Source organism: Garra rufa, chromosome 3 (assembly GCF_049309525.1).
Source record: "Garra rufa chromosome 3, GarRuf1.0, whole genome shotgun sequence".
In the NCBI taxonomy this organism is placed as follows: Eukaryota; Metazoa; Chordata; class Actinopteri; order Cypriniformes; family Cyprinidae; genus Garra; species Garra rufa.
The window spans coordinates 12611999-12637524 of NC_133363.1; the positions used below are offsets into that span (position 1 = coordinate 12611999).

Sequence of the window (25526 nt, forward strand, 5' to 3'; positions counted from 1 at the left end):
GAAAAAAACATAAACGACCTATTGTAGTTGAAAAAGGAAATGAAAAAAGTGTTTAACAAACAGGTTTAGGTTTGGATTTGTATGCTTTGTGCCAGTCAGCTTCTTTATACTCTGTATCAACCAGTTTTGATGTGATATTAAATAAAATGTCTAACTTGTATGAAATGGTTTTATTTATATTGTTTTGAATATATGAATGTAAATTGTCTTAACCTTAGGTACAGAGTGTGCTGCTTATGTCATTTTCATTCACTTCATTACTGGCACATGAACAAAAAAAGACATTTCCGAGTTTTGTGTCACACAATAGACCATAAATACCATGTCAACAGTAAGGAAACCAAAAATAATTAGCAGCCAGTTTCGAGCTAAAGTAGCTAGCCTAACTACTAAAAAAGTATTTTAGGGCCAGACAGAGTTCAGCCTAATACTGATATGCCACTGAATTGCTAATGTTACACATATTCTGTGTATTTTCACGATACAAAATAGTGTGTTTTGATACACTATTTTTTCCACACATTATTTTGATGTATTTACACTGAGGTAAATGTGTGTTATCCAGGGCCTACAGCCTGAGACGCTGGGATAGACTCCAACATCCCTGTGACCCATAGGACAAGTACTTTGTAAAATGTATGAATGGAGGTATTTTGTACTTTTACTTTAAATGCTTAAAATGCCAAAAATAAATCTTAAAAACAAAAAGAAAGAGTAATAAAAATCGTTTTACCAAGATAAAGTTTATATATGAAGTTTTTTTTTTCAAGGTAAATTAAAAAAATAATATTTTTCATAAGTCACAATTTCTGTATACAGTGCAACAACAAAAATATATAGTTTATATATTTACTATATAAAAACGATATAGTTTTGTGTGTGTGGCTCAGCGAGGGTGGCTCCCTATCGCCCTCTTTTGGCCAGCAGCCACTGGTGATAAACATATTAGACTAATGTGTATGTACAGTGTTCCACTCAGAGATCTGATCTCATCATCATCCAATCTGAATACCCATAAAATTGATAAATTCTCCCTTTCTTACGGGAAGAAAAATGTGGATAAAAAAGAACAATAATCACAAATACAGACACATTTCTATGTTTAAGGGTAAAAGAACACAATATGCAAAACCTAAATATAAAAAAAAAACACATACATTATAACCAATTTCATTTTAATTGTAGAGAATATTATTTTATGGATCTATCACAGAAATCTCATTCCAACAGATTCAAAATTGCATGTAGAAAATTTGAAAACCAACAAAGTTTGAAAAGATATGCAAAGATCAGAGGTCATTGCGTCATGCAGTTGGCTGATTGGCAGTTGCTCCATTGCCATTGACCTTGTGTAGACTATTGCTATTAGTACAGGCCCAAGAAAAAGACTCTCTCTCCAGCAACCTCTGGGCGTCCTCTTTAGCATTGGCATCCAAGATGGCCACTCGCTCTTCTTTAGAAATCATTTCTTGTTCACGCTTCAGCTCGTGATATGAACGAGAAAACACATGGAAGATAGATGTAGCTGGAAAAGCCATGATAAGAATACCACTCAGTATGCTGCTAAAGGCAACAACCTGGCCAGGTATACTGTGTGGTACCATGTCACCGTAGCCAACTGTCGTCATAGATATGATAGCCCACCAATAGGAAGCAGGAATGCTGCTAAAGCTATGGGGGCCAGTGGGCTTGTCCTTTGTGAATTCTTTCTCTGCCAAATGTACGAGAGGTGAGAATAAAGCTACAGCCACGCAGAGGAAGAGAAGCAGGAGTCCAAATTCTCGCATACTCCGTTGCATCGTAAGTCCAAGCGTCTGGAGGCCCAGCGAGTGTCGTGCCAGTCGCATCACATACAGGATTCGCAGAGCACGCATGACTCGCAGAATTAAACCCAGTTTATCTAAATATCCACGACCAGTGCTACCGTTAAGCTCGGCATCTTCAGATTCATCTTTGCTATCAACAACCAAAGAAATGTAATATGGTAGAATGGCAATGATATCTATGATATTAAGTGGATTTCGAAGAAACTGTAGTTTGCTTTCAGCCTGCAGGAAGCGCAACAAAAACTCCATGGAGAACCAGGCCACGCACACCGTCTCCACTATGAATATGTTGTGACATTTTTCTGAGCATTCACCCTGTAAAACAACAATAAGCAGAAATCAGGTGAATGTTTATATTTAACACAGTTTAGTACAGCATGGTTACAAAATCTGTTAAAGTAGACATTGACATTTTTGCTTTATTAAAGGAGTCCTATTATGCTTTTTCACTTTTTGAATTTTAGTCAGTGTGTGTTGTGTATGTTCGGACATAAAAAAGATCTAAAAGTTACAAATCTCAAAGTTCACTCCAAAGAGAGATATTTTGTTTTTTAAAAATCCCTTTTTTAAGAACTACAATGAATGGCTCGTTTGGACTACAGCATTGTTTTCCGGGTATAGTAACATCACAAAGCTCATTAGAATATTATTTAAAGGGGTCATCGGATGCAAAACTAACTTTTACATGTTGTTTGAACATTAATGTGTGTTGGCAGTTTGTGTACACAACCACTCTACAATGATGAAAATCCACCCAGTGGTATTTTTTAATCTTTAGAAGTAATATTCCCTTTTTAAAATCAGGTCATTCTCAGTTTCTTGTCGTTGCGACAGAGGCCGCTCCCACGATAGTTGATTGACATGAGCGCCTTACCGAGCTGGAACAGTCCGACTCTGATCGCCATTGTGTCGACTCAGGTGCAGAGGAAGACAAGAATGTCTCCGATTACGCGTTTGAGGTGTTCTGTTGTTGGATGTAATAATGAACATAGCAGTAGTCATTTACTCCCGACATCTGAGCTGCTAAAGACACAAAGGTTAACGTTACTTTAGTTTTTAAAAAGGAAAGCGCCGATCCCGATCTACATATACGTCTATGTTCGTGCAAATCGCTCCTGATGCAGCTTCACCCACAGCAGAAGTGAGTATAACACAGTGTCTACACTGCATGCGGCACAGCGCGACACGGCAAATCCCCGACGGTAATCAGCTGCCGCACTCTATTTATGACGTGCTCACACAAAGTTTAAATGATTTGCAACGGTCGCTTTGTTGCGTCCAGTGTAGACTTTAGTTGTTGCGGTGTGTCCGGTGTAGACAGTGTAAGGGTTTTTTATGCATCTTTACAAACGGCCTTTCTTAATAATGTGCTTGTTGGCAAGTTTCACAGCTAAATGCGGCTAAATGGGGCTAAAGTGAACATTACGGCACATTACGGGGCGAGCAGAGCTCATTTGCATTTAAAGGGACCATGCAATAAAATTAGTTGATTTTTTGCTGATTTTGACAAGGTAAAAGGGTGTTTTTTTTACACGACTATTGATAATTTTTAACCAAAGTATATTATAGACTTTTCAGTAAGACCCTAAAGAATCATATGAACATATGAAAAAATAAAAATCCTGATTACGGAAATTCAAATGGTTGGGGGGGTGGGTAGGGACGAGGTGGGGGATTAGCCTAACTCTAGTGATGCAGCGTGGAGAGCCACTTCTGGGATGCTTCAACGAGCCGCGACATGGCTGGTAAAAACACAAGCATTGACTAGAGTGGCTGCGATCTGCTCCGGTGGCTGTGTCGGAGTGTAACGTGCCGCAGACATGTGCAGTGTGTGGTAAGAGAATTATTCATCATACAGTGTAGATAGCTTCACTTATAACGTAAGTGTTTTTAAAATGCATAAACTTGCACTAGATTAGGCTAGGCTAATCAGTGATGATGTTTTTTGATAATGTTAATGTTCTTTGCTTGTTTTCTATAGCTGCTTTTTGAATAAATAAGGAAATGTAAGCATTAAAATTAGTAACTTACAATGTTTTTATTTAATTGTTGTCATGTTAAATACAAATTAAGTCACATTAAAAACATTAGGTTGCTTTTAGCCTTATTCTGGAGCTGGTTAACATCAAATATTCAAAGCACAGTAATATCATGTATCGGCGATCTTACAGGCTGATGATAGGACCGAACCCTACTGTAGCGTCAACTATACCTTAATTTATCCTTAACTATAATGGAGCAGACGGAACTTGCTGCTTTGACAAGACTTTGTAAAAGAGCATAATAGGACCCCTTTAATTGAAATATGTTATGAAAGACTAAGGGCCCTATTTTAACAATCTAAGAACATGGTCTGAAGTGCATGGTGCAGGTGCACTTAGGGCGTGTCTGAATCCACTTTTGCTAGTTTATCAAAAGAAAAAAACAGCCAGCGTTCTAGGTATATTGTCCAGAAGAGTTGTACCTATTCTCCTAAAGTTGTTGTTTGAACATAAATGTGTGCTGGCAGTGTGTTTATAGATCCACCCAATAATGATGAAAATCCAACCAGTGTTTTTTTTTTTTTAAATCCCTATAAATCATTACCCCTTTCTCAAATCAAGCCATTCTCAGATTCTTTGCTGTGTGATGTCACACAGACCAAGGCCGCTCCCACGATTGTTGATTGACAGAGTTGCCTAACCTGAGACCCGCCCTGAGTGAGCTTTAAACTGTTCGCCATAGAGACAGAGCACATTTAGGCCACGCCCACACCAGGCTCTCCATTGACTTTGCATTGTGGAAAGCTGCCTTCTTGTCTAAACGCTGATTTGTGACAAGGTGTACAATAAACAAGCTAAAAAAAACATAACTACATTTGTATACTGTCAACCCCAAAAACGAGCGTTTAAGGACATAAATAGTTGTAGATGTCAGGGTATTTTCACTCTGAACACTTCTCCAGGGAGGAAGCGGATCTGCTCATGCCTGTAGTCATTTTTATCTTTATGTACACAATAATAATCTTTTATATTGTAATACTTTCATTTTTTAAATTTGGCACGTCCCTGTGTGTGTAATAAGCAGAGTGTGTATGCGTTGTGCACCCTTCTATAGGCTCATATTACTAACGCGCCCTTTAAATAATAAAAATACTGTGCCATTGACTTTAGAACAGGTTTTAGTTGGTCAATGGTGCGATCATTTTCAGTTGCCTCAAAATAGCTCACTGGTGAACAGATGGGCGCAGTGCATTTCCTATTTTAACAATGTGGCACTAGATGTGAAAATGATAACTTCAATAGGCTGAAACTAGAAAAAAAAACACTTGCGTCACACCTGGCGTCTCATTGCACTGGGTGTATGATAGGGCCCTATATGTTTTCAGATACAGATTCAAAAGTGTTTGAAAGCGAGAAGGGGTTACTGAGATAGTGTGCAGTATTTGATTGACATCTTCATGACAACATTATTTCATTTAACATATTTTTCACTGTAAATTTAACTTAAACTGTAAAACGTGTTGCTACCATACTTTTTTTTTTTAATAACAATACAGCTTTTATAAGTAAGTAATAATCATTTTGTACCTTTCTAGTTATTTGAATTAAATATTATTAAGAGAAAATGATTGCACCTTTCACTCTTTGAATCCTGTTTCTGTGAATCCACTGCTCTGCTCTTTTGTATGCCATTTTTAGAACTCAAAAGCCCTTCCAACAGTTCAATAAAACTTTGGTTATGAACCTTTAACACAGCGAATGGCCTCCAATTATCATCTTGTTAATATAAAGTATTATTTTGCACCTTTATTCCAATTTTGTTTAAAAATGACTTTTGGTGGCCACTGATTTAGGAGAGGTTAACGATGATGGATTCCTCCACATTTTTAATCCTTTGTCCTGAGGATCCATCATGTGTAGGGACACATATTTTATGTCTCTCTTCTCTGCCGCACTCAGTGCAGAGCTCCCACATGATAAGCTGATGATCTGAATCACGTGTGTTAAATAAGAGAGGCGCCCAAAATTGAAGAATTGTGGGTCCCCAAGACCAGGATTGAAAACCACTGTAGCAGGGCTGCCAACTTTTGAGTTCAGTTTGGAGGGAGAATTCCCACAGCAGTCCCTGTAGGGGGGTCCTGGGGGGCATGCTTCCCCGTAAGAATTTTAACTGTACATTTTACAGTTAAATTCATCAATCTTGAGAGTTCAAAATTAGGAGCTCCAATACAGGTTCAGTGTGCAAACTAGAAGAAAATATCTAGTACATTGACTTGATCTTGAGGTTTAAAGGGGACTCAGTCCTCTTTTTAGTTGTGATATGGTGTCTCAGTCTAAATTACTCTCACACTGGTATATTTAGAAACCAAACAAATTAGAATATAATGATTATAATTTAATATTATTATTCTTACGAGAGTAATATTGGAAAACAATTCTGTCAAATAAATGAAAATGAGTATTTCAGCATTTATTTGAGAAAATTTACCAGCCATAATTTACCTGGCCATGAAACTGTTTTTGCAGTTGCTGCTACTACAACAACTAAACATTAAAACGTAAAAGGTATAATAATAAACTGAAAATTAGAACTAAACACTGCATTTTAATCACAATACCAACAAAGATGCTACACACATGTAGCGCGAGCAGGGTTTTTATTTAAAATTGATTTTATCATTTAAAAACATTTGAAGCAAAAACAGAATGGTCTGACTTCAACATTGTGAAATTATTAGGTTTTTTTTTATATCTATATATAAAAAAGTGATACTGTGTTTCTGTCATAAAATTATGTAAAATAACTGTTGCAGTGTTGCAAAACCATTAACTTTTTACCACAAGTATAGCAATGTAGTGAAAGAATTGCAAGATTCAGTTATTATACTTTTATAAATAATTGCAACCACCTTTAAAAAATATTTTCACATTTTTCTGGTAATATAGTAGTCTGCTGTTCTGAGAAATTATATTCTCCCATTCGAAAATGAATATTTCATTCATGAGGGATTTATCACCGATCACACGAAACTTTGCTTCTTGTACAGAGTTATGGCTGTTTTCAAAAGTTTTGGCTTATATGTAGCCAAGGAGTGCACAATAGCCCTTCCTTGATAATCACTAAAAACGTGTCACTTCAGTTAATCACAAAAGTCCCATTATAATCAATGAACTGCTTATTTACAGTGAGATATCTGGCAAGTGTATAGGGAAAAAAATCTGCCATTTAGAGTGAACTCAGAATGCAATGGCCAATCACAGGTATTCAAGATCAACAGATATGTCTGTGATTGGCTACATTGCTCAGCGCTACGAAAACACATTGTCTTTTGGCGATTTCCAGAGCACGAACACGAATACGCCTTGGAGCCTTTACCAAATCAGTTAAGCTAATATCTTATTACAGTTTTTCTCAATTGCTAAAACACTATAACCAGTCTTTTGAACTAAAATTTCAAAACTATAACGCCATTTTTGAAAAAGCACACCCATTTCCCTAAACTATAAACACTATTCCCTGCTTTGACACATGAGTTATATTTGGTGAACTGTTACTTCAAAACTCTACACACAAATCCCTACATTTCTCAGTGCTTACACCATGAGGTCATTTAGAAAGCACAAGCATTCAATATTGTTCACTCAAGTCTGCGAAGTTTGAGCTCAATTAGCACACAATTACCCAACTGGAAACACTAGGAGTCAAAATTTAGCACACACCAATCAGAACCTTCGATGGAGATAAAAGGATAAAAGTTTTTCTCAGTCACTTTGGTGCATTTCTCAGATCAGAAATTAAATATACATTTGTCTGCAGTTTCCTACATTATCAGTTGCTATTGTCATGTTGCTCAAAATGTATTATATACTGTAGTTCTCTGTGCAATAGTCTTACCCCTCAAAACATCAAGTCATTAGCTCATCGTATAAATCATTACCTAAATGCAAAATTTTTGATCTAGTTGTCCTAAACTGTCAATCATATATTCTACACATTTCTATTAGACTTTTTGTAAATTTGCCATGAATTATTCAAGTGAATCTTGACTTTCACTAATGAAGATACAGTTTTTCTCAATTGCTAAAACACTATAACCAGTCTTTTGAACTAAAATTTCAAAACTATAACGCCATTTTTGAAAAAGCACACCCATTTCCCTAAACAATAAACACTATTCCCTGCTTTGACACATGAGTTATATTTGGTGAACTGTTACTGCAAAACTCTACACACAAACCCCTACATTTCTCAGTGCTTACACCATGTGGTCATTTAGAAAGCACAAGCATTCAACATTGTTCACTCAATCTGTGAAGTTTGAGCTCAATTAGCACACAATTATCCAAGTGGAAACACTAGGAGTCAAAATTTAGCACACACAAATCAGAACCTAAAAGAAGCCAAAGTCAGCTTACAGTTTTTCTCAGTCACTTTGGTGCATTTCTCAGATCAGAAATGAAATTGTCAAAACTACTTGTTCAACATCCACATCATCTAGTCTCTTGTGCACATCATAAAAAGCTTCTCATTCTTCTGATCAAGTTGTGATTGCTTTGGTACATTCATACAACTGATTAGATACATTTGTCTGCGGTTTCCCACATTATCAGTTGCTATTGTCATGTTGCTCAAAATGTATGATATAGTTCTCTGTGCAATAGTTTGACCCCTCAAAACATCAAGTCATTAGCTCATCGTATAAGTCATTACCTAAATGCAAAATTTTTGATCTAGTTGTTATAAACTGTCAATCATATATTCTACACATTTCTATTAGACTTTTTGTAAATTTGCCATGAATTATTCAAGTGAATCTTGACTTTCACTAATGAAGATAATGTATATCAACCAATGATAAAGCAGTTCTCTGAAATAGATCAAAGGTACATCTCATGAACCTTCCATTGGAAAGCATATAGACAGAGGACAACACAGGAGTTAAAAATTCTGACAGTGGACTTTCTTATTTTTATTTTCACCTTTGTGCCCATATTTCTTTTTTTTTTCCTGTTTCACAATGACGCTGTGTGCTTTTATTTTATTTTTTTATTTTTTGTCAGACCACTAGTACAAGTGTAACTGTGAATCCTATCCAGTCTTTTTCAATCAATATCCCACATACAGTAATGTGTAATTTTGAAGAGGAAGAGTAGGAGGTGAAAGAGGAAGAGGAGGAGGAGAAGGAGGACGATGACGACAACAACATGGAAGAGACAGAGGAAGAGCAAGGGCAAGAAGACAAGCAGTCTCATATATTTTAGTTGATGAGTGCCAGGGTTGGATCAGGCATGCAAGAGGATTTTACTCCTGCTGCCTGGCCAGGGCTAATTTAGCCTGTGATGCTGAAGAGGTTCTTTGGCCTGTCCCAGACCAAAGACAGGATGCTGGGCAGAATAATTATTTTGTTGTTTTTTGCTGTTTTGTACTGTACTCTACAGTACATTAAATTAAGGAATAAAACACTTGCAAAGGAATAGATTTGTTGTGTTCATCATGTGAAAAGTTTTTTATTTGTATTGTTTTTGTAGTATTGTTTTGAATTTATCTCATCAGTGTGTAAAACTGTGTTGTAGTGTGTTTGTTTTTAAGGATTTGTGTGTCATGTCTGAAAGCAAAGTTTGGTTTTTCAGCAAGATTGAATTGTTTTGAGTGGAGAGCTTCATTTTGACCTCAATATAGGAAGTTTGGGGAAATGAGTTAGGAGTTGTGGATTTGTGTTTAGAGTTTCGCAAATAAGAGGCATAATTTCAAGAAATATGTTTAAGCAATTGAGAAAAACTGTATTACAGTTTTAACTGAGGGTGCTTTTGACTGCGTGAGAAAATGAATGTGTGGCGTGTGAGCGTCTGAAAAGTCTCTGAGTGAGAGTTGGCAGCCTTGCTGTAGTAAAGCACACTGAATTGTAGTATTATACACAGCAAGCTGTGTTTAGGCACTTTCGCACCGCATAGTTCTAAGTTCTAGGAACTAGCCAGCATGGTGGTTCTGATGATCTGAATCACATTTGTTAAATAAGGGAGACACCCAAAATTGAAGAGTTGTGGGTCCCCAAGACCAGGATTGAAAAACACTGTAGTAAAGCACAATGAATTGTAGTATTATACAAAGTAAGCTGTTTAACCACTGTTGCACCGCGTAGTTCTAAGAACTCAATTCTAGGAACTAGCCAGCATGGTGGTTCCTAAAGAACCAATTTGTTCCACAGGCTCCACTGGTTGCATTTGCACTGGCAGCAGTGTACTATTACATCACTGGACACTTCTTTGAAGTTGAAGCTAATTTAGTTCCCCCATATGAATTTCTTAGAACTAAATGCGTTCCTAGTTCCTGCAAACATGCCAAAAGGCGTGAACTTCCACCAGTTGTTATAAAAACTGACATTTTTCTTTGGTGCGAAAGCCCCTTTTGTATAATGCACATTTTGGCAATCGTAGGCCGTTCTATCAGATTGCTGGTCTGATTGGCTCAGGGTTTGTTTGTGTTGCATCCTTTGTCTGTATCATACGGCTGACACATGGTGTTTGTAACACATCACACGTCTCACACCTGTTTTAATTCATTAGTCAGCCTTTATATTTCTCTCTTGTTTTCTGTCTTGTGCCAGATCGAAACTCTTAGACCTGGCTCTGTGTTGATCGTTAACTTGTCTTGTTGTAACAGTCCTAATCTTGTTTAGTTTTTATGCCTATTCTCTAGTTTAGAGATTAGGTTTATTTTTATTCCCTTATTTTTTCCCCTATTTTACTAGCCTATTTTTGAGCTTGTTTGTTTTTTGTTTGTTTGTTTTTAGCTCCCCTGTCTGTTCTGGCTGCTGGATTCCTTCTGTACTGGCACCACTCTCTAGACCAGCGGTTCCCAACTGGGGGGGGGGGGGGGGTCGCGGCCCACTAGGGGGCCTTAGTGATCCTCCAGGGGAGCCGCAATATATCTTAAAATTAATTTAAATATTATCATATAATGTTTAATTTCATTATTAATGTGCTAAATGAAAATAATAAAAGCCCAGCCTCTCTCGTGTTCTGTGATTGAGTGCTTCAGACTCGGCGCAGCAAGCCTAATCGCACTGTTAAATACAGACTGAATTGCGGCTCAAAACTTCCAAGCGCTGCACGCAAACTAATGTTACATCTCTCGGCTGCATGCATGAAGCAAACTGTCACGCTAATGTAAAGGTAAATACGATTAGTGTAATAATAACGAACTTGTGCATGCCTAATGTATAACACGTGTGTATATCAGAGTCGTACATTAGGCACGCATAAGTCCGCTATTGATTCACAAACTATGCGCGCTCTCAGGGCTCTGATCCCTATCGTATTTTTGCATGAAATTTCAAAACATTTGCCTTGTTGTCCAAATTACTGTCCTGTGAGTGTTTTATAATGGATGCTCACCGATAGGAGTGAGGCTCGGTACGTGTTTATGAGCATCAGGCGCGCACTGACAGTTCACTGATCCTGTCTTTGTCGAACCTTCACATCGATGTGTTTCAACAGATTCAGAATGTATTTGCTGTAGTTTGAATACGTATGTTAATTTTTTAAAGGATACAAACAGTAGATATTCAGTCTGTCAAGTTCAAAGGGATAAGTTTAGTGGTCTTTTGGCATCTCCCCGTTGTCCTGTTAGGTAAGGCAGGTACTTATTTAAGAAAAAATACTCTGAAGTTGTAAAGAATGTCTGAAGTAAGGAATTCAGGAGCTTTAAATCTGTATATATAATTTTAAAAAGTTAGAATTGAGCAGATGTTTTCTATAATTATAATTTCTATAACTATAATTTTCTATATATTTTCTAAGGTTATAAGGTATATTTAAAGTTTTAATTTAAAGTTGGTTTGAATTTTGAGGTTTTTTTTATAACATTCAGTAGAAGAATAATAAGGCAAAACATATGTTTTGGTTAATAAAAAATGTTTAAAAATAAATACTTATAAGTATAAGTATAAGTATAAGAGGACATGTCAGGCATAGGGGGGCCTTGCAAAATTGACCGGAGAAGGAGGGGGGCCCCGGAGTAAAAAAGGTTGGGAACCCCTGCTCTAGACTCTTGCCATCCTTCCCTCCTGGCTCCCCTCCCCCTCTCCCCCTGTTTTCATTCATCCAGCTTTTTGGAACTCTCTGCCCACCAGTTCCAGAGGATTCCTGCCTCCACGCTCCAGGTTTCAGTCACACTGTCCCCTTGCTTTGCCATTCTATGTTTCCTGGTCTCATCTCATAGCTCCAGCGCCCCCCATTGGTCTAAAATAAAACAATTACGTGCTTGGCTGGAATCTCTCCCGACTCCCCTCCTGACCGTGGCCTACCTATTTCTCCTTGCAATCCTGTTTTTGTGTGCTTTCAGTATATCACTATTATCCCTGCAACTGATTCCTCCTGTTTTACCATCCTGACAGTTCAATCCATCCGGTATGGAATTACCCAGGTCTGACCAAATACAGGCTACAGTCATCCAGTAGGGGTGCTGCTGCGTCAAAATGCCACATGGTTCACAGATACTTCCAGAGAGGAATAGGACATGTCCTCTAAAGTTGCTAAAATTTACCATCCAAGTCAGGGAGTTGATGCATGACCAAGACTGTATTGGCTACGTGGTAGCTGCCTGCACTTCTCCTCCTGTTATTTCCCAGGTTGCTCCAGAGTCACAACACTGCCTTCTTATGATGAGGTTCCTAAGTCATGTAGACCATTCTTCTTCCAGTGTGCCATCACATTTGCCTTGCAACCCACAACCTTTGCTACCGAAGCAGTGAAGTTGGAATTCATCTTTACCCTGCTCACTGGTAAAGCCCTGTGCAGCCCTAGCCCAGCCCTTGTCCAATGTCTTATCAGAATTCAAATACAAGACTGCAGCCCATTCTTTCTGTCCTCCACATTACATAGCCTATACTATTGTTGCAGCCATTAAAATAGTTCAGTTTTGTTTATCAATAAAAAACTAGTTTATCAATAATTACTAATAATGTAATCCAAAATATATCAATATTATAATCAGTAATATATCTCCTTATTGTTTTTTCCCCTTAAAAAAAATCATAGTCATGACTTTTGTTGGTGCTAATTTAATTAATATAAACGCGTGACTGGTCTGTTTAAATTAATAACTACTAGTCGACTAGAAAAATATTTAGGACCAGATTTATTAACAGCTTGCACCAGCCAAACCGTCTTTAGGCATTAAAACAGTACTGTCAGGATTTACTAAAGTTGTGCAGTGAAGAATTAGTGTTAAAAAGTCACGGACACAGTTATTTTTGCGTCTTTACAGATGCAAAATTTATGGGAGAAGAGTATTAAAATAAACCACGTAGTTTGATTTACTAACACTTGTGCTCGATAGAATTACTGGTATGTGTGCCATTATTTAACAGCCAAAAAAAGCATGTCTTAAAGCAGGCTGTAATTTTCACTCCAGAACAAAAAGTTGAATGACAAGATGAATTTGATGATTGTTCATGTTTGTTTGCGGAGGTGATGTCCACGCATCTCACATGGATGTTTAAAATATTTGAAAAGCTGAGCCACTCTATACACAAATGAAAGTAGACCCTTTGCACTTTCAAACGATACCTTATTCTTATCTGCACAATAAAAATTGAGTAGTATTTTTGTTTCTTTTTGCGGTCATCAAGAAAAAAAGAGACAGACCGCACCGGTTGCATGTTTTTTATGTCTGCAGGTTGAACCGACCCCAATAACGTGATATTTAGCCCCTGAAAGATGTCTCGCACATTGTCCTTCAGCAACATTAAAATAGTGTAGATTAGTGTAAAATGTTTTATTAATTTAACATATTTAATATTGGGGCATTCAAGTTATTTGACATATTTGAACATTTCTTTAAAAAAGTTACACAATAGTTACTTTCCCAGGTAAAAAGGACAGTAACTTTTATAATGATGTAATTCAGTTACTAACTCAGTTACTATTTGTGATAAGTAACTAGTAACTATAATTACTTTTTTAAAAGTAACAAACCAAAACTGGCAACAACCATCTGGGAGAAGCATGCATCTTACTATGCCATGTTCAAGCTGTTCCATCAGGAGCTCATTAACCCTTTCAGTGGTGAGTTTAAAATATTCTAGCGGACCCCGGAGAGTGAGTTTTTTTTAAGCGACCGTTATTTTAGAACGTTCGTCCTTATTGTTTCCATGGCGACGCGTCATGCTTGTCACGTGACACAACACAGCCACAATAACACTGTATGACAGATAGATCGCTTTAATTTCGTTTTTCCTTTTTTATCCAGAATACTCACACACTTGCTTACCATGCCATGAACTATCTAATATTCCGATTCACAAATATGTGTGAATTAGTATGATTCGTCGTTTAAAACCCTATGTAAATGATCTGGATCGTGATTTGAAACGTGAGATGGGCGCGGCCATGTTTGTTCGCGCTGCAGTTCAGAGAGTCCTGTCAGCCGCATTTACATCACATACATTCATCCGTTTCTCCCGAAATACATGCAAGTAAGTGGCTGGTGAACTAGAAGAGGAATAGAGTGAACCTTTTAGTTACTTTGCCTATGTGTATGTGATAGAAATAAAACACATCGGCAAATTATATTTGAATAGATGGTTATTTGCTGCTTCCATAGACCTATGTTTGTATTTTACAAACTCTTAATGTCTCGTTTTACTAGTACTTATGTGTATTTAAATGTCTGAAACCTAAAATAAGCGTTATGTGGTTAAAAACACTGCATAGTTGTGATTGTATGACAAGTGCAGAGCTCCGCCGTCTCTGGCTCAGCGCCAGCCATCGCGCCAAAGCGCAGTTTGAATTTGTCAGCTGCGTGACGTCACCGAACGTTCTAAATCCCATATGTGGGACCGTACTCCCAGGGGCACAGAAATTAGAATCCCATATGTGGGACCGTACCGCTCAAAGGGTTAAGGTGTTTTAACCACCTCGTTGTCAGCATGGAGGCAGCCAGCCAGTTTATGAGATTGAGGAATGGGTAAGTAAGGTCATCATTCACTGACTTTTCCATTTAATGAAGCGGCCTTCTGGGATGTTTTCAGGGAGGAGCAAAATCCTGTGATTCAGAATGAGATTGCCAGCATCATTTGATGACCTGGTGAAGCTGACAGGCAGCAAAATACACCATCAACACATCATGGCACACCTTTCTTGACAAAATCTACCCGTCCTGTTTCTGATGCAGCAGCTGTTCATCCAGACCCCCTCCCTGAGGTGGAACTCATGCAGGTGGGACAGACTTAACTGGCGGCAAAGGAGAAGTAGCGACACCTTAATCAGCGACTTTGCTGCAGCTTGCTAGTCTTTTATTTGACATTTTGCTGCAGCTTGCTAGTAGACAGGGGAGTACTGGTGAGAATCACCCCTTTGTCTGATGCCCCTGTGTTTCGCACCACCACAGTTCTCAAGAAAATCTCATTGCCATGGATTTTAATGACACATCCTCAACCATGTTACCATGTTAATCATCTGAAGCAACCACATTGAGGAGATTGCATTTTATGTCTATGGAGCTCTTATTGTTGCAAGGTTTGTCTTGGTGTTGCTTCATCTGCTGGCTCTTTTTGTTCTGTCTCAGAGGGAGGAGACAACAGATCTCACTGGTGTCCTTGGCAGATACCTTGATCTTCAGGGGTCTTCAGCAAGTCCTGAGTGTCATCTCTCCTTCCCCGTAGACCCTATGACGTGTCATTGAGCTCCTCCTAGGCACTTTTCCACCTCGTGGTTGTCTTTACCCTCTCTCAGTGCTGAAGATTCTGTGGATAAGTACATCTGGTGGCTGGCCTCATCTGTTCTTCACTTCTCCTGCAGTTGCGGGATTCTTTTTTGTAGAGAAGACAGATGGTTTCTGCACCCCAGCATCAATATTTATGGGCATACTGACATCACGATAAAGAATCTGTACCCCCTGCCATTAATGTCCCTGGCCCCCAAACTGCTCCAGGGAGTGTGAATCTTCACAAAGCTTTGTCCAACAAAGCAGCCACCACACGCTCCATATTTAGTTTTAATGTTGTGTGCACAAATTAAAGCCTAACAGTGTAATTTCTCTCTAGTAAATTTATTTATCCATTAAGCTGTGGCATTAAATGCCAGTATGAATATCAATATGATGCAATCGAAGAATAATGTACACAAATATGAATTGCATAAATTATTTTCTTTTTCTGAAATAATTATTATTTTTTAGATTACTTGTATGACTTGGTATTTAAAAATGTAATCGAATAAGTCTGAATGAAAATTTGCTTGTAAAGTAAGATCTGAGAGTTTGAACATTCCGATCCACAAAGCAAATCGGCATGTGACTGGACAGAAAGTGAGGCTTTGTTTGTTATAGACAACGTGACTCTGTTAAACCAATATAAGCCCTTTGGGCTTACAAATACCCTGGGTGTCTTCCAGGTCCTGATAAACGATGTGCTCAGAGACATGATCAATTGATTTGTTATTGTGTACATTAATTCTCCATCTTTGGAGGTGCAAGCTTAGCATGTCTGACAGGTGCTGCAGAGGTTATATAAAAAATCAGAAGTGCATATTCCAAGCTGAATCAGTTCCATTCCTGGCACAGATTATCTCAGCAGAGTGGGTTAAGGTAGATCCTGCTAAAATGAGGGCCATCTCAGAGTGGCTAGTCCCTGACTCTCATAGAGAATTGCAGTGGTTCCTAGGGTTTGCCTATTAGCTCTAACCTCCAACCATGTGCACCCATGTGCATACTTCTCTCACCACCTGATCTTGGCAAAACTGAATTATGATGTCAGTAACCAGGAGCTGCTTGTGGGTCGGTTGGTTTTGGGTGAGTTTCCTATTTTTGGATGTAGATTTGTCATTAGATCTGTGCTTCTGCGAGACATTGGGACTCCATCCACAGACCAACAGGCAGTCCGAGCAAGCTAACCAAGATTTGGAGCAGATGCTTTGCTGTCTGGCATCCCACAATCTCACTTCCTGAGCCACCATCTCCCTGTGGCAGCCACTGGTATGCCCCCTTCCAAATTCTGTTGGTTATCAGCAGTATCTTTTTGTTTCACAGGAACCTGAGGCACTTGTCCCCTTCATCCAGGCCTTTGTCCAGTGGTGCAGACTTAAATGATAAAAAGCCAGGATGGTGGCCAATCAAGTGGTGAAAAATACCAATGTGGCAGCAGATCATCGTCTGACTCCTTACCCCAAGTATGTGGGTAAGAGGGTATGGTTTTCCACTATGGACTTGGGCCTGTATTCACAAAACATTTTATCTTACCACTAAGAGTTTTCCTAAATAGCAGTAAAAGTTTTTAGCTAAGAGTTTTCTCTTAAAACCTATTAACAAAGCTGCTGAGACAAACTTTTACTAAGGAATAGAGAGAAGTCTTAAGCTAAGAGTAAGGGTGGGGTTGACCTCATTGCTATGGAAGATGTCAGCCTGCCTACTAACTATGCAAACAGTGATTGGCTGATAGGGGAGGAGTCTCTGTCAGAGATTTGTTTATAGAAATATTGTAGAGGGTGATATAATGTTGCCATATTCAAATAAAGTAAAAAAATTTGTCTTATTAAATTAAAGATTTTAAAATGCAGGCTAAGTGTCACTAATTAAACAAGTATATGTTCAGCTGATTGTCAACCTTTTACATGTGTGCTTCTCATAAACAATTATACATAAACAGCCTTTTTATTAACAGAATAGAAAAAATTTTTGGCTGATAGTAATATATGCAAACTTAAAAGAAAACCAAACTGGACACAAGAACAGCTGTTACTTCTTGCCCAACTTGTTAATGGAAACAAGGATATAATGAAAGGAAAATTTGGAGTTGGGAAAACCTCCAAAACCAAAAAAGTTTATGTGTGCAAATAAATGAGTGTTTCTAAAAAGTTTAAGTTCCGAGGCAGATTGCCAGCAAAAGCCATTTTAGGTTGGGATTTGGTCTTAGTGATTTAGGAGTCCTCCTCATACTCATAATGTTTCACAGATTTAGGAGCTAGTTTTAGCGTTAAAATGCTTTGTGAAATACTCTTAGAGCAAAAATTTAGAAGTCCTAAATTTAGGACTGACACGCCCATTATTTTTACGTTTTTCTCCTAAATCGGGAAGTTATGAGCTACTTTTAGCCTTAAGATGTTTTGTGGATACGGGCCCGGACTCTTAAGGTGGTGACATGCAAGCTGGAACCCAGGTTCTTAGGGATATACCACATTACCAAAGTATTAGGTCTAGTGTTCAGTTTTTATATTCCCCTCTTGTTTTCTGGCCTATGCCAGATCAAATATCTGTTTTGCTGTTAACCTGGCTCTTGTCGAGTTAATTGTGATCTGGTCTTGCTGTAGCATAGCCCTCGTCTTGTCTTATTTTCATGCCTATTATCTAGTTTGGAAATGTATTTCTTCATTTGTATTTTCCCCTGTTCTACTAGTTTTTGTGTTCCTGTCTGGCTAGGTTTGTTTGTTTTCCAGTCAGGACCGTCATGTTCCTGCCTCCACACTCCAGGATTCACTTTCTCTCTGTTCCCTGCCATCACCATTCTGTGTTCCCTGGTGTTCATTGCTGGCCTTGCCTATTTTGTTGTCCTTGGACTGTAACAACCACATGCTTGGCTGGACTCTCTCCTGACTCCCCTCCTGACTGTGGCCTTGCAATTTCTCCCTGCAATCCTGTCTTTGTGTGCTTTTAAAATGTAAGAAAACACTGTTATTTCTGCAAATGACACCTCTTTTACCATCTTCTACCACTTATGCTTCAAAAGTTTATCATATATTTTCATATACTCGTATATGTTTCAACAACTGGTAAAAAAATGGTACAAAAGTATTCTATTGCCAAAAATGCTGTTGTTTCTAACTCTCTGTTTAGCAAAGAACCCTGAAAAAAAAAAAAAAATAGTATGATACCATGTTATTTTGGAATATAGCCCTTTTGTTGAAACTACCGCAAAATGGTTCCATTTTTAAATCATCAGCTTTGTAGTGTCACAAGAATGAATAAATTGAACACATACCACATACAGTGCCCTCCACTAATATTGGCACCCTTGGTAAATATGAGCAAAGGTGGATGTGAAAATAAATTTGCATAATTTATCCTTTTGATCTTTCATTCAAAAAATTTACAAAATTCGAACCTGTCATTTAAGTAAATTAATAGAACCTAGGGGTGAAATCTCATTATGAAATAAATGTTTTTCTCTAGTTCACATTGGACACTATTATTGGCACCCAATTATTGCAGCATCCTTTTCCCAAGATAACAGTTCTGAGTTTTCTCCAACACTGGAGGTCAGGGAACTGGGACGGCCATGGTAGAAGCTTCATTCTGTGCTCAGTGGCACAAATTTTGTGTTGATTTTAATGTTTGTTTTGGATCATCGTCCTGCTGGAAGATGCAACCATGGCCCATTTTAAGATTTCTAACAGAGGCAGTCAGGTTTTGATTTTTTATCTGCTGGTATTTGATATAATCCATGAAGCCATATATCTAAACAAGATGTACAGGACCTCCGGCAGAAAAATAGGTCCACAACATTAAAGACCCAGCAGTATTTTTAACCGTGGGCATGGGGTACTTTTTTATCCCTTTCTGCACCAAAACCATCTGGAGGGTTAGCTGCCAAAAAGCTAATTTATAGTTTCATCTGACCGTAGAAGCCAGTCCTGTTTGAAGTTCCAATCATGTCTGACAAGTGAATATGCTGAAGTTTGTTTTTGGGAAAGCCAGGAGAATTTTTTCTTGAAACCCTCTGGAACAACATGTGGTGATGTAGGGGCTGTTTTAGGCTTTCTGACCCCAAGACTCAACAATTCTCTGCAATTCTCCAACTTTGATCCTTGGAGAGTCTTTGGCCACTCAAACTCTCCTCCTTATTGTGCATTAGGATGATATAGACACACGTCCTCTTCTAGGCAGATTTGTAACATCTTTAGTTGATTGGAACTTCTTAATTATTGCCCTGATGGTGGGAATGGGGATTTTCAATGCTTTCTATTTTGTGAAGCTCAACAAACTTGTTCTGCATATCAGAACTACATTCTTTTGTTTTACTTCTTGTGACGGATGATTAAGGGAATTTGGCTTTTGTGTTCCTCATATTTATAATCCTGTGGAACAGAAAGTCATGACTGGACAATATTATACTCCTAGCCACCCTGGTGTGCTAAAAAAAATTGTAATTGGAATATACTTTAGAGATATTTTACTTAGACAAATTTTTAGGGGTGCCAATAATTGTGGCCAACGTGAACTAGAGAAAAACATTTATTTCATAATAAGATACCCCCCCCCCATTTTCCATCGTTTTACTTCAATGAAAGGTTACAGTTTAGTGAATTTTTCGAATGAAAGATCTAAAGGATAAAAGATGTAGATTTATTTTCACAGTCACCTTTGCTCATATTTACTAAGGGTGCCAATATTAGTGGAGGGCACTGTATACCACACACAAATAACAATTGTGACCCTGTACCACAAATCCAGTCTTAAGTAGCACAGGTATGTTTGTAGCAATAGCTAAAAAATTTATTGTATGGGTTCAAATTATGGATTTTTTTTTAATGCCAAAAATCGTTAGGATATTGAGTAAAGATCGTGTTCCATGAAGATATTTTGTAAATTTACTGTAAATTTTTGAAAACCTAATTTTTGATTAGTAATACGCATAGCTAAGAACTTCATTTTGACAACTTTAGAGGCGATTTTTTAAAATATTTACCTTTTTTTTGTTGTTGTTGCAACCTCAGATTCCTGATTTTCAAATAGTTCAAATTAAAAATTTACCGGTATGACTGGTTTTGTGGTCCAGGGTCACAATTACATAAAAGTATTAAATGTAATGGCCACGTAAAACTGGATTATGATGGAAAGAAATAATAAAAAGTGATTGTGACCCCATTAATTCTTTATATTTTTGTGTTCTGTCAGACATTTGGTGTACACACTTAAAAATTAAGGATTTTGATGGTATGTGTGTTTCCAATGAAGAACCTTTAACATCCATGGAACCATTCCACTGCACTAAAGGTTCTTTATAGTGGAAAAAGGTTCTTTAGGTTATGTTCTTTACACTAGGAAGAAACTTTTTAGAACTGTTTACTGAAAGGTTCTTTTGAGAACCCAAAATAGTTCTTCTATGGTATAGCTCCAAAAACACCCTTTTGAAACCTTGATTTTTATAGAGTGTAGACTAGGTATCATGGAATACTATAGAGTGCTCTCAGAATATACGTATTAAAATAGTGATTTTGTGCACTTACCCTGTTATCGAGATCAGGCATGGTGCTGATACACAAGCTGATAACTGTCACAGCAATCATGACCACTGAGAAACATGCAAAGATTTTCCCAAGCCAGCCAGAATGAGGGTTTTCCACTATTTCTTGCAGACGACTCATCAGCCAGATGTAGCCCTTCTCTTGTACTAGAGGCTTCTGTAGGGCTAGCCTCTTCTGCCTCCTCTCTTCCTCCTTCCTTTTCTTCTCTCCCACTTCCTCCACACAGGACAACATCCTGCGCCGACAGCAGCGTTCCATGTGAACAGGGTCGATGCCCCAGTAGTTGAGTTCGTCAGACAGTGACACAGCACACACCTGTCGCAGCAGCCTCAGTTTCCCTGCAGCCAGGAAGTTTAAGATGACTCGAAAGGCCACCGAGCTCCGGTCAAAAAAGTACTCTCGCCGGGCCTCATCATAATCATCACAAAGCTGAGCAATATCGTCCAGGCTGCTGCAGTTACACAGCTGTCCCAAACGCGTGAGTGGGAATTGCTCCAGGGTGCTCCAGGGAAATGTGTAGCGATCTCCTCCAACGTTGATGAGGGCTAGTTTACTGTGGTCAACATCTCTGAAGGCCGAGATGTTGTGTAGTCGCTGGGCTCGTTTAAAGTACACACCTTTGATGGTTTCGGTCTCTGGAATGTCCGAGAAAAACAGGTCAAGGCTGCTGTCGTCTGTGCTGACTGAGAGATCACTAAAGTCATGGTTGGCATTGCTGATGATGGGCATGGCGGCATTTGGAGATGTAAATGATTTGAATTAAGTGTAACTTAAGCAGGCAGCAAAGCACTGGAGCTGGCAGATAACTGTAAAGAAAAGAGTATTATCTAGCATCATCAATATCTTTAATGCACATTTTATTTCAAGACTACTGTATTTCTTTTATGTAGTTTGAGACCAGCCAATGTTGTTCCTGTGAAACTGTACAAATACATGCATGCACATTTACAAGAGTAACTAAAGAAAATTACATTTATTATTTATAAACCTACAAAAAAATTACAAGAAAAAAATGTTTAATTTAATGTTACTTTCCATTACTTTGTAATTGTTTGTGAAATTTACTAGCAATGTCTGACTGAAAATTGTTTTAAAGTAAATCCTACAAGTTTTAAAAAATATTTTGTAGATCACATAAAAAACGTGTTTGTAGAAAATATCAGTTTACGTTTCCAAACATTCATTTTGCCATTAATTATAATAATCCAGTGTGGTTCATGTTTGCACAAGGAGTCTGACAACAGCCAGTGCTCCATAAAAAGATCTGATTAACTGATCTCATCATCATCAGTCTGTCTGGAACAACATGGTGAAACAGAACAAGACTAAATCCAGAAGAACTGTGGCAATGTCTCCAAGATGCTTCAAGAAACTTACCTTCACAGTACTACAGTACTGTTAAAGGTTTTAGACACTTGTGTAAATGCTGTAAAATGAGGATGCTGTCCTAAATAGACTGTCATAAATAGGTTTTCTTTATCAATTAACTTCTATTAACTAAACTAAATAAATTTGGTGTAACCATCCTTTGCATTTAAAGCAGCTTTTGCCCTAGGTGCACTTGCGCATAAGTGTTCAGGCAAAATGAATATTTGCAAATGTAAACTGATATTTCCTACTGATACAGCAAAAGATTGAATAACTGACTTCAAATAATGTTTTAGCTGGTGTTCTAATCATTGGCCACCACTGTATATAAAAAGATTTCTTCAAGCAGTAACTAAATATTGTTACACACTTACACACGAACAAATAAAAACAGTAAATACTATAAAAAAGTGAAAACAGACAGTTGAGCTACAGTATTTCTGCCCTTGTTTTCAAATAGTGAGGGATGTGATCTGACCCACAGCTGTTCCCTGTTATGTAAGTACACCTATGTATGTAATAATGTTAAGATTAAAAAACGTTTTTAAATCAGGGTAAAATCTGCCACCATGACATTTGCTCACTCGCTGGTATTTTTCCATTTCACAAAAGTAAACAGGCAATGCGTCTATTAAAAAGGTGTTTGGCATACTGTAGTTAACTGTAAATTGGGACTTCCCCTAACAAAACAATGTGACTAGCTCATAAACGTTAAGTGGGACTATTGTCACACATTCATATGAATGGGTGGCCCACCTCTTCATCTGAAATGTTTCAGTTTGTGCAACCTTTAAAATAAAATCTTTTAATTTAGATGTCACCAAATGAAGCCCATTTAGCATATTTTTAGTGTTCCATGATACAGTACGTTTTTGTTGTTGTTAGCCTATGTAACTTAATAAGACACATACTTCAACAGCACATTCACTACAACATTAACATTAGCCATATTATTCTCTGTCAATATCCCTGTCTGTCATTACAAAGCCTTTCATACAATAAAATCAGGTTTCACCACTTACCTGCTTAAAAAGTTATGTCTTCTGTCATCCTAATGGAACGTTTTAAATCTTTTTACTGCCATACGATTATTAAAGTATGTTTTCATTTACGAAGGTCTACGACCCAAGTTGAAATAGTTGATAGTTGATAGGAAGTTCCTCGACCCATCTTGAAAATAGGTTTAATGCAGTTAAATGTTGCCATGAGCTCCTCATGTTTGTCTCTAACTGGGCACTCTAGTCAGATGGACAGGAATAATCTGCCTGTCTCATAAAAATCACTCTGAATCCCTACTATAAGCGCCTGGGAAAAAAGGTTGGGTGAAAAAATGCCCTCGGGAATAAAACCGATTATCTAACACTGGCGTCCTCCGAAATCCCGCCGTTCTTTATCTCTCTGCTTTTCTGATATTAAACACCAGTACATGTGCGCGCGTGCGCGCCCACCTACAACTGTGCGTTCTCGCTTTTAATTCACAACAAATAATTGTGAGTTTGCTCACTTCTGTAGCTAACAAAGAGAGCACAAATGTGATTATATTGTCAATTAATTTACTATATTTATGGAGATTTCAAAAAACGTCACGTAAGTAATATAGCCTATCTCAAAGTCTCGATTTAATTTGTATAAAACTAATTATGGCATCTTCCCCTCATTAAAGTCAACTGTGAGTGGATTGTTGTGAATTATTAAGAACATAGGCAGATCCAACGTGAAATGCTGTGAAATGCACACCGGTAAATACTAGGCTATTAACTGAGTTATGTATTGATAAACCATATAATATTAAGTCTTTTTACTTTCTGCTTGCTAGCTAATACACCCTGAAGTTAGATGAATGAGCTATATTACTTTGCAGAATACAATCATTATGATTATTAATAATGAATTACATTTAACAAGTTATTTAACATTGTATTTTATCATTTTGAATTTGATACAGTTTTATAAAAGTGATAAGAGACAACATGACTTTTTTTAAAGGGGTACTCTTAGGCACAACATGATGCAGAATACTTAAAACATACTTAACTATGGTAAAATCACTGTAATGCAAGACCTCACATAACTTATTGTTTTAGTGAAATATGTAGATTTGGAGTCTGTATAGTCCTTGATCCACAGACTAATGAATATCAGGGCTTAGCTGTAATCTCCTGTAGACAGATGATAGCGAGCATGCTGGGACAGTTGAACCAGTGATGACCCTTATTTACCACCTAGGATAAACAATAACTTGCTATATAGAGAGTTTTGGAACAGTTTTCAGGTTTTTAAAGGATGTCTTTACTCTTCTGTAATCAACTTTGTTTGCCATGTTCAACCTGTCCCTAAACTAGCTCTCAAGTTACTTCTAATTGGATGAACTGGGCCTGCAGAAAGAAACTGGAGAACCTTATTAAGTGCTTTGACATCGGGGTCTCCTTACATTCAGCATCTAGGTTGTCTTGTTTCCCCTGTCCTTTCTGGATAAATAAATAAATGAATAAATAATAACAAGATTTTGACACTGTGAGGAAAATATATGCCTTTGTAAAACCTGCCAATGCTAAGTGTCTGCTAGTGGTTGCAAAGATGTTTTGAGGGTTTTAGTGTGTTCCGGTTTAGTTGATTGGATGTTCTGGGTGATTGATATGTAGGGCGTTGTTAGGCTATATTGGGTGGTTGATTACTCAGTCCCTTAGATGCTGGGTTCCCTTGTAAACAGTAAAGTCTTAAAGGAACACTCCACTTTTTTTGGAAATAGGCTCATTCTCCAACTCCCCCTGAGTAAATAAGTTGATTTTTACCGTTTTGAAATCCATTCAGCCGTTCTCCTGTTCTGGCGATATAACATAGCTTAGCATAGATCATTGAATCCTATTAGATCAGTAGCATCGCGTTCAAAAATTCGGTATTTGTCCTATTTAAAACTTGACTCTTCTGTAGTTATATCGTGTACTAAGACCGGCGGAAAATGTAAAGATGCAATTTTCAAGGCCGATAAGATTAGGAACTACACTCCCATTCCGGCGTAATACTCAAGGAAGTTTGCTGCCGTAACATGGCCGAAGCAGGCGCAGTAATATCACGCAGCACATCGCAGCACAACGTGACCAACTGCATG

General features: G+C 37.8%; 1 protein-coding gene across 1 annotated transcript; it reads right to left on the reverse strand.

Moving 5' to 3' along the window:
• Positions 1-889: 889 nt before the first annotated feature.
• On the reverse strand, positions 890-23682 carry kcng4b (potassium voltage-gated channel, subfamily G, member 4b). Its single transcript, XM_073837392.1, has 3 exons — positions 23440-23682; positions 21032-21855; positions 890-2141 (listed from the first exon to the last, which is right to left on the reverse strand). The coding sequence occupies exons 2-3, from the start codon at positions 21776-21778 to the stop codon at positions 1305-1307; spliced, it is 1584 nt and encodes a 527-aa protein (XP_073693493.1). The 5' UTR covers positions 21779-21855; positions 23440-23682; the 3' UTR covers positions 890-1304.
• Positions 23683-25526: the final 1844 nt, after the last annotated feature.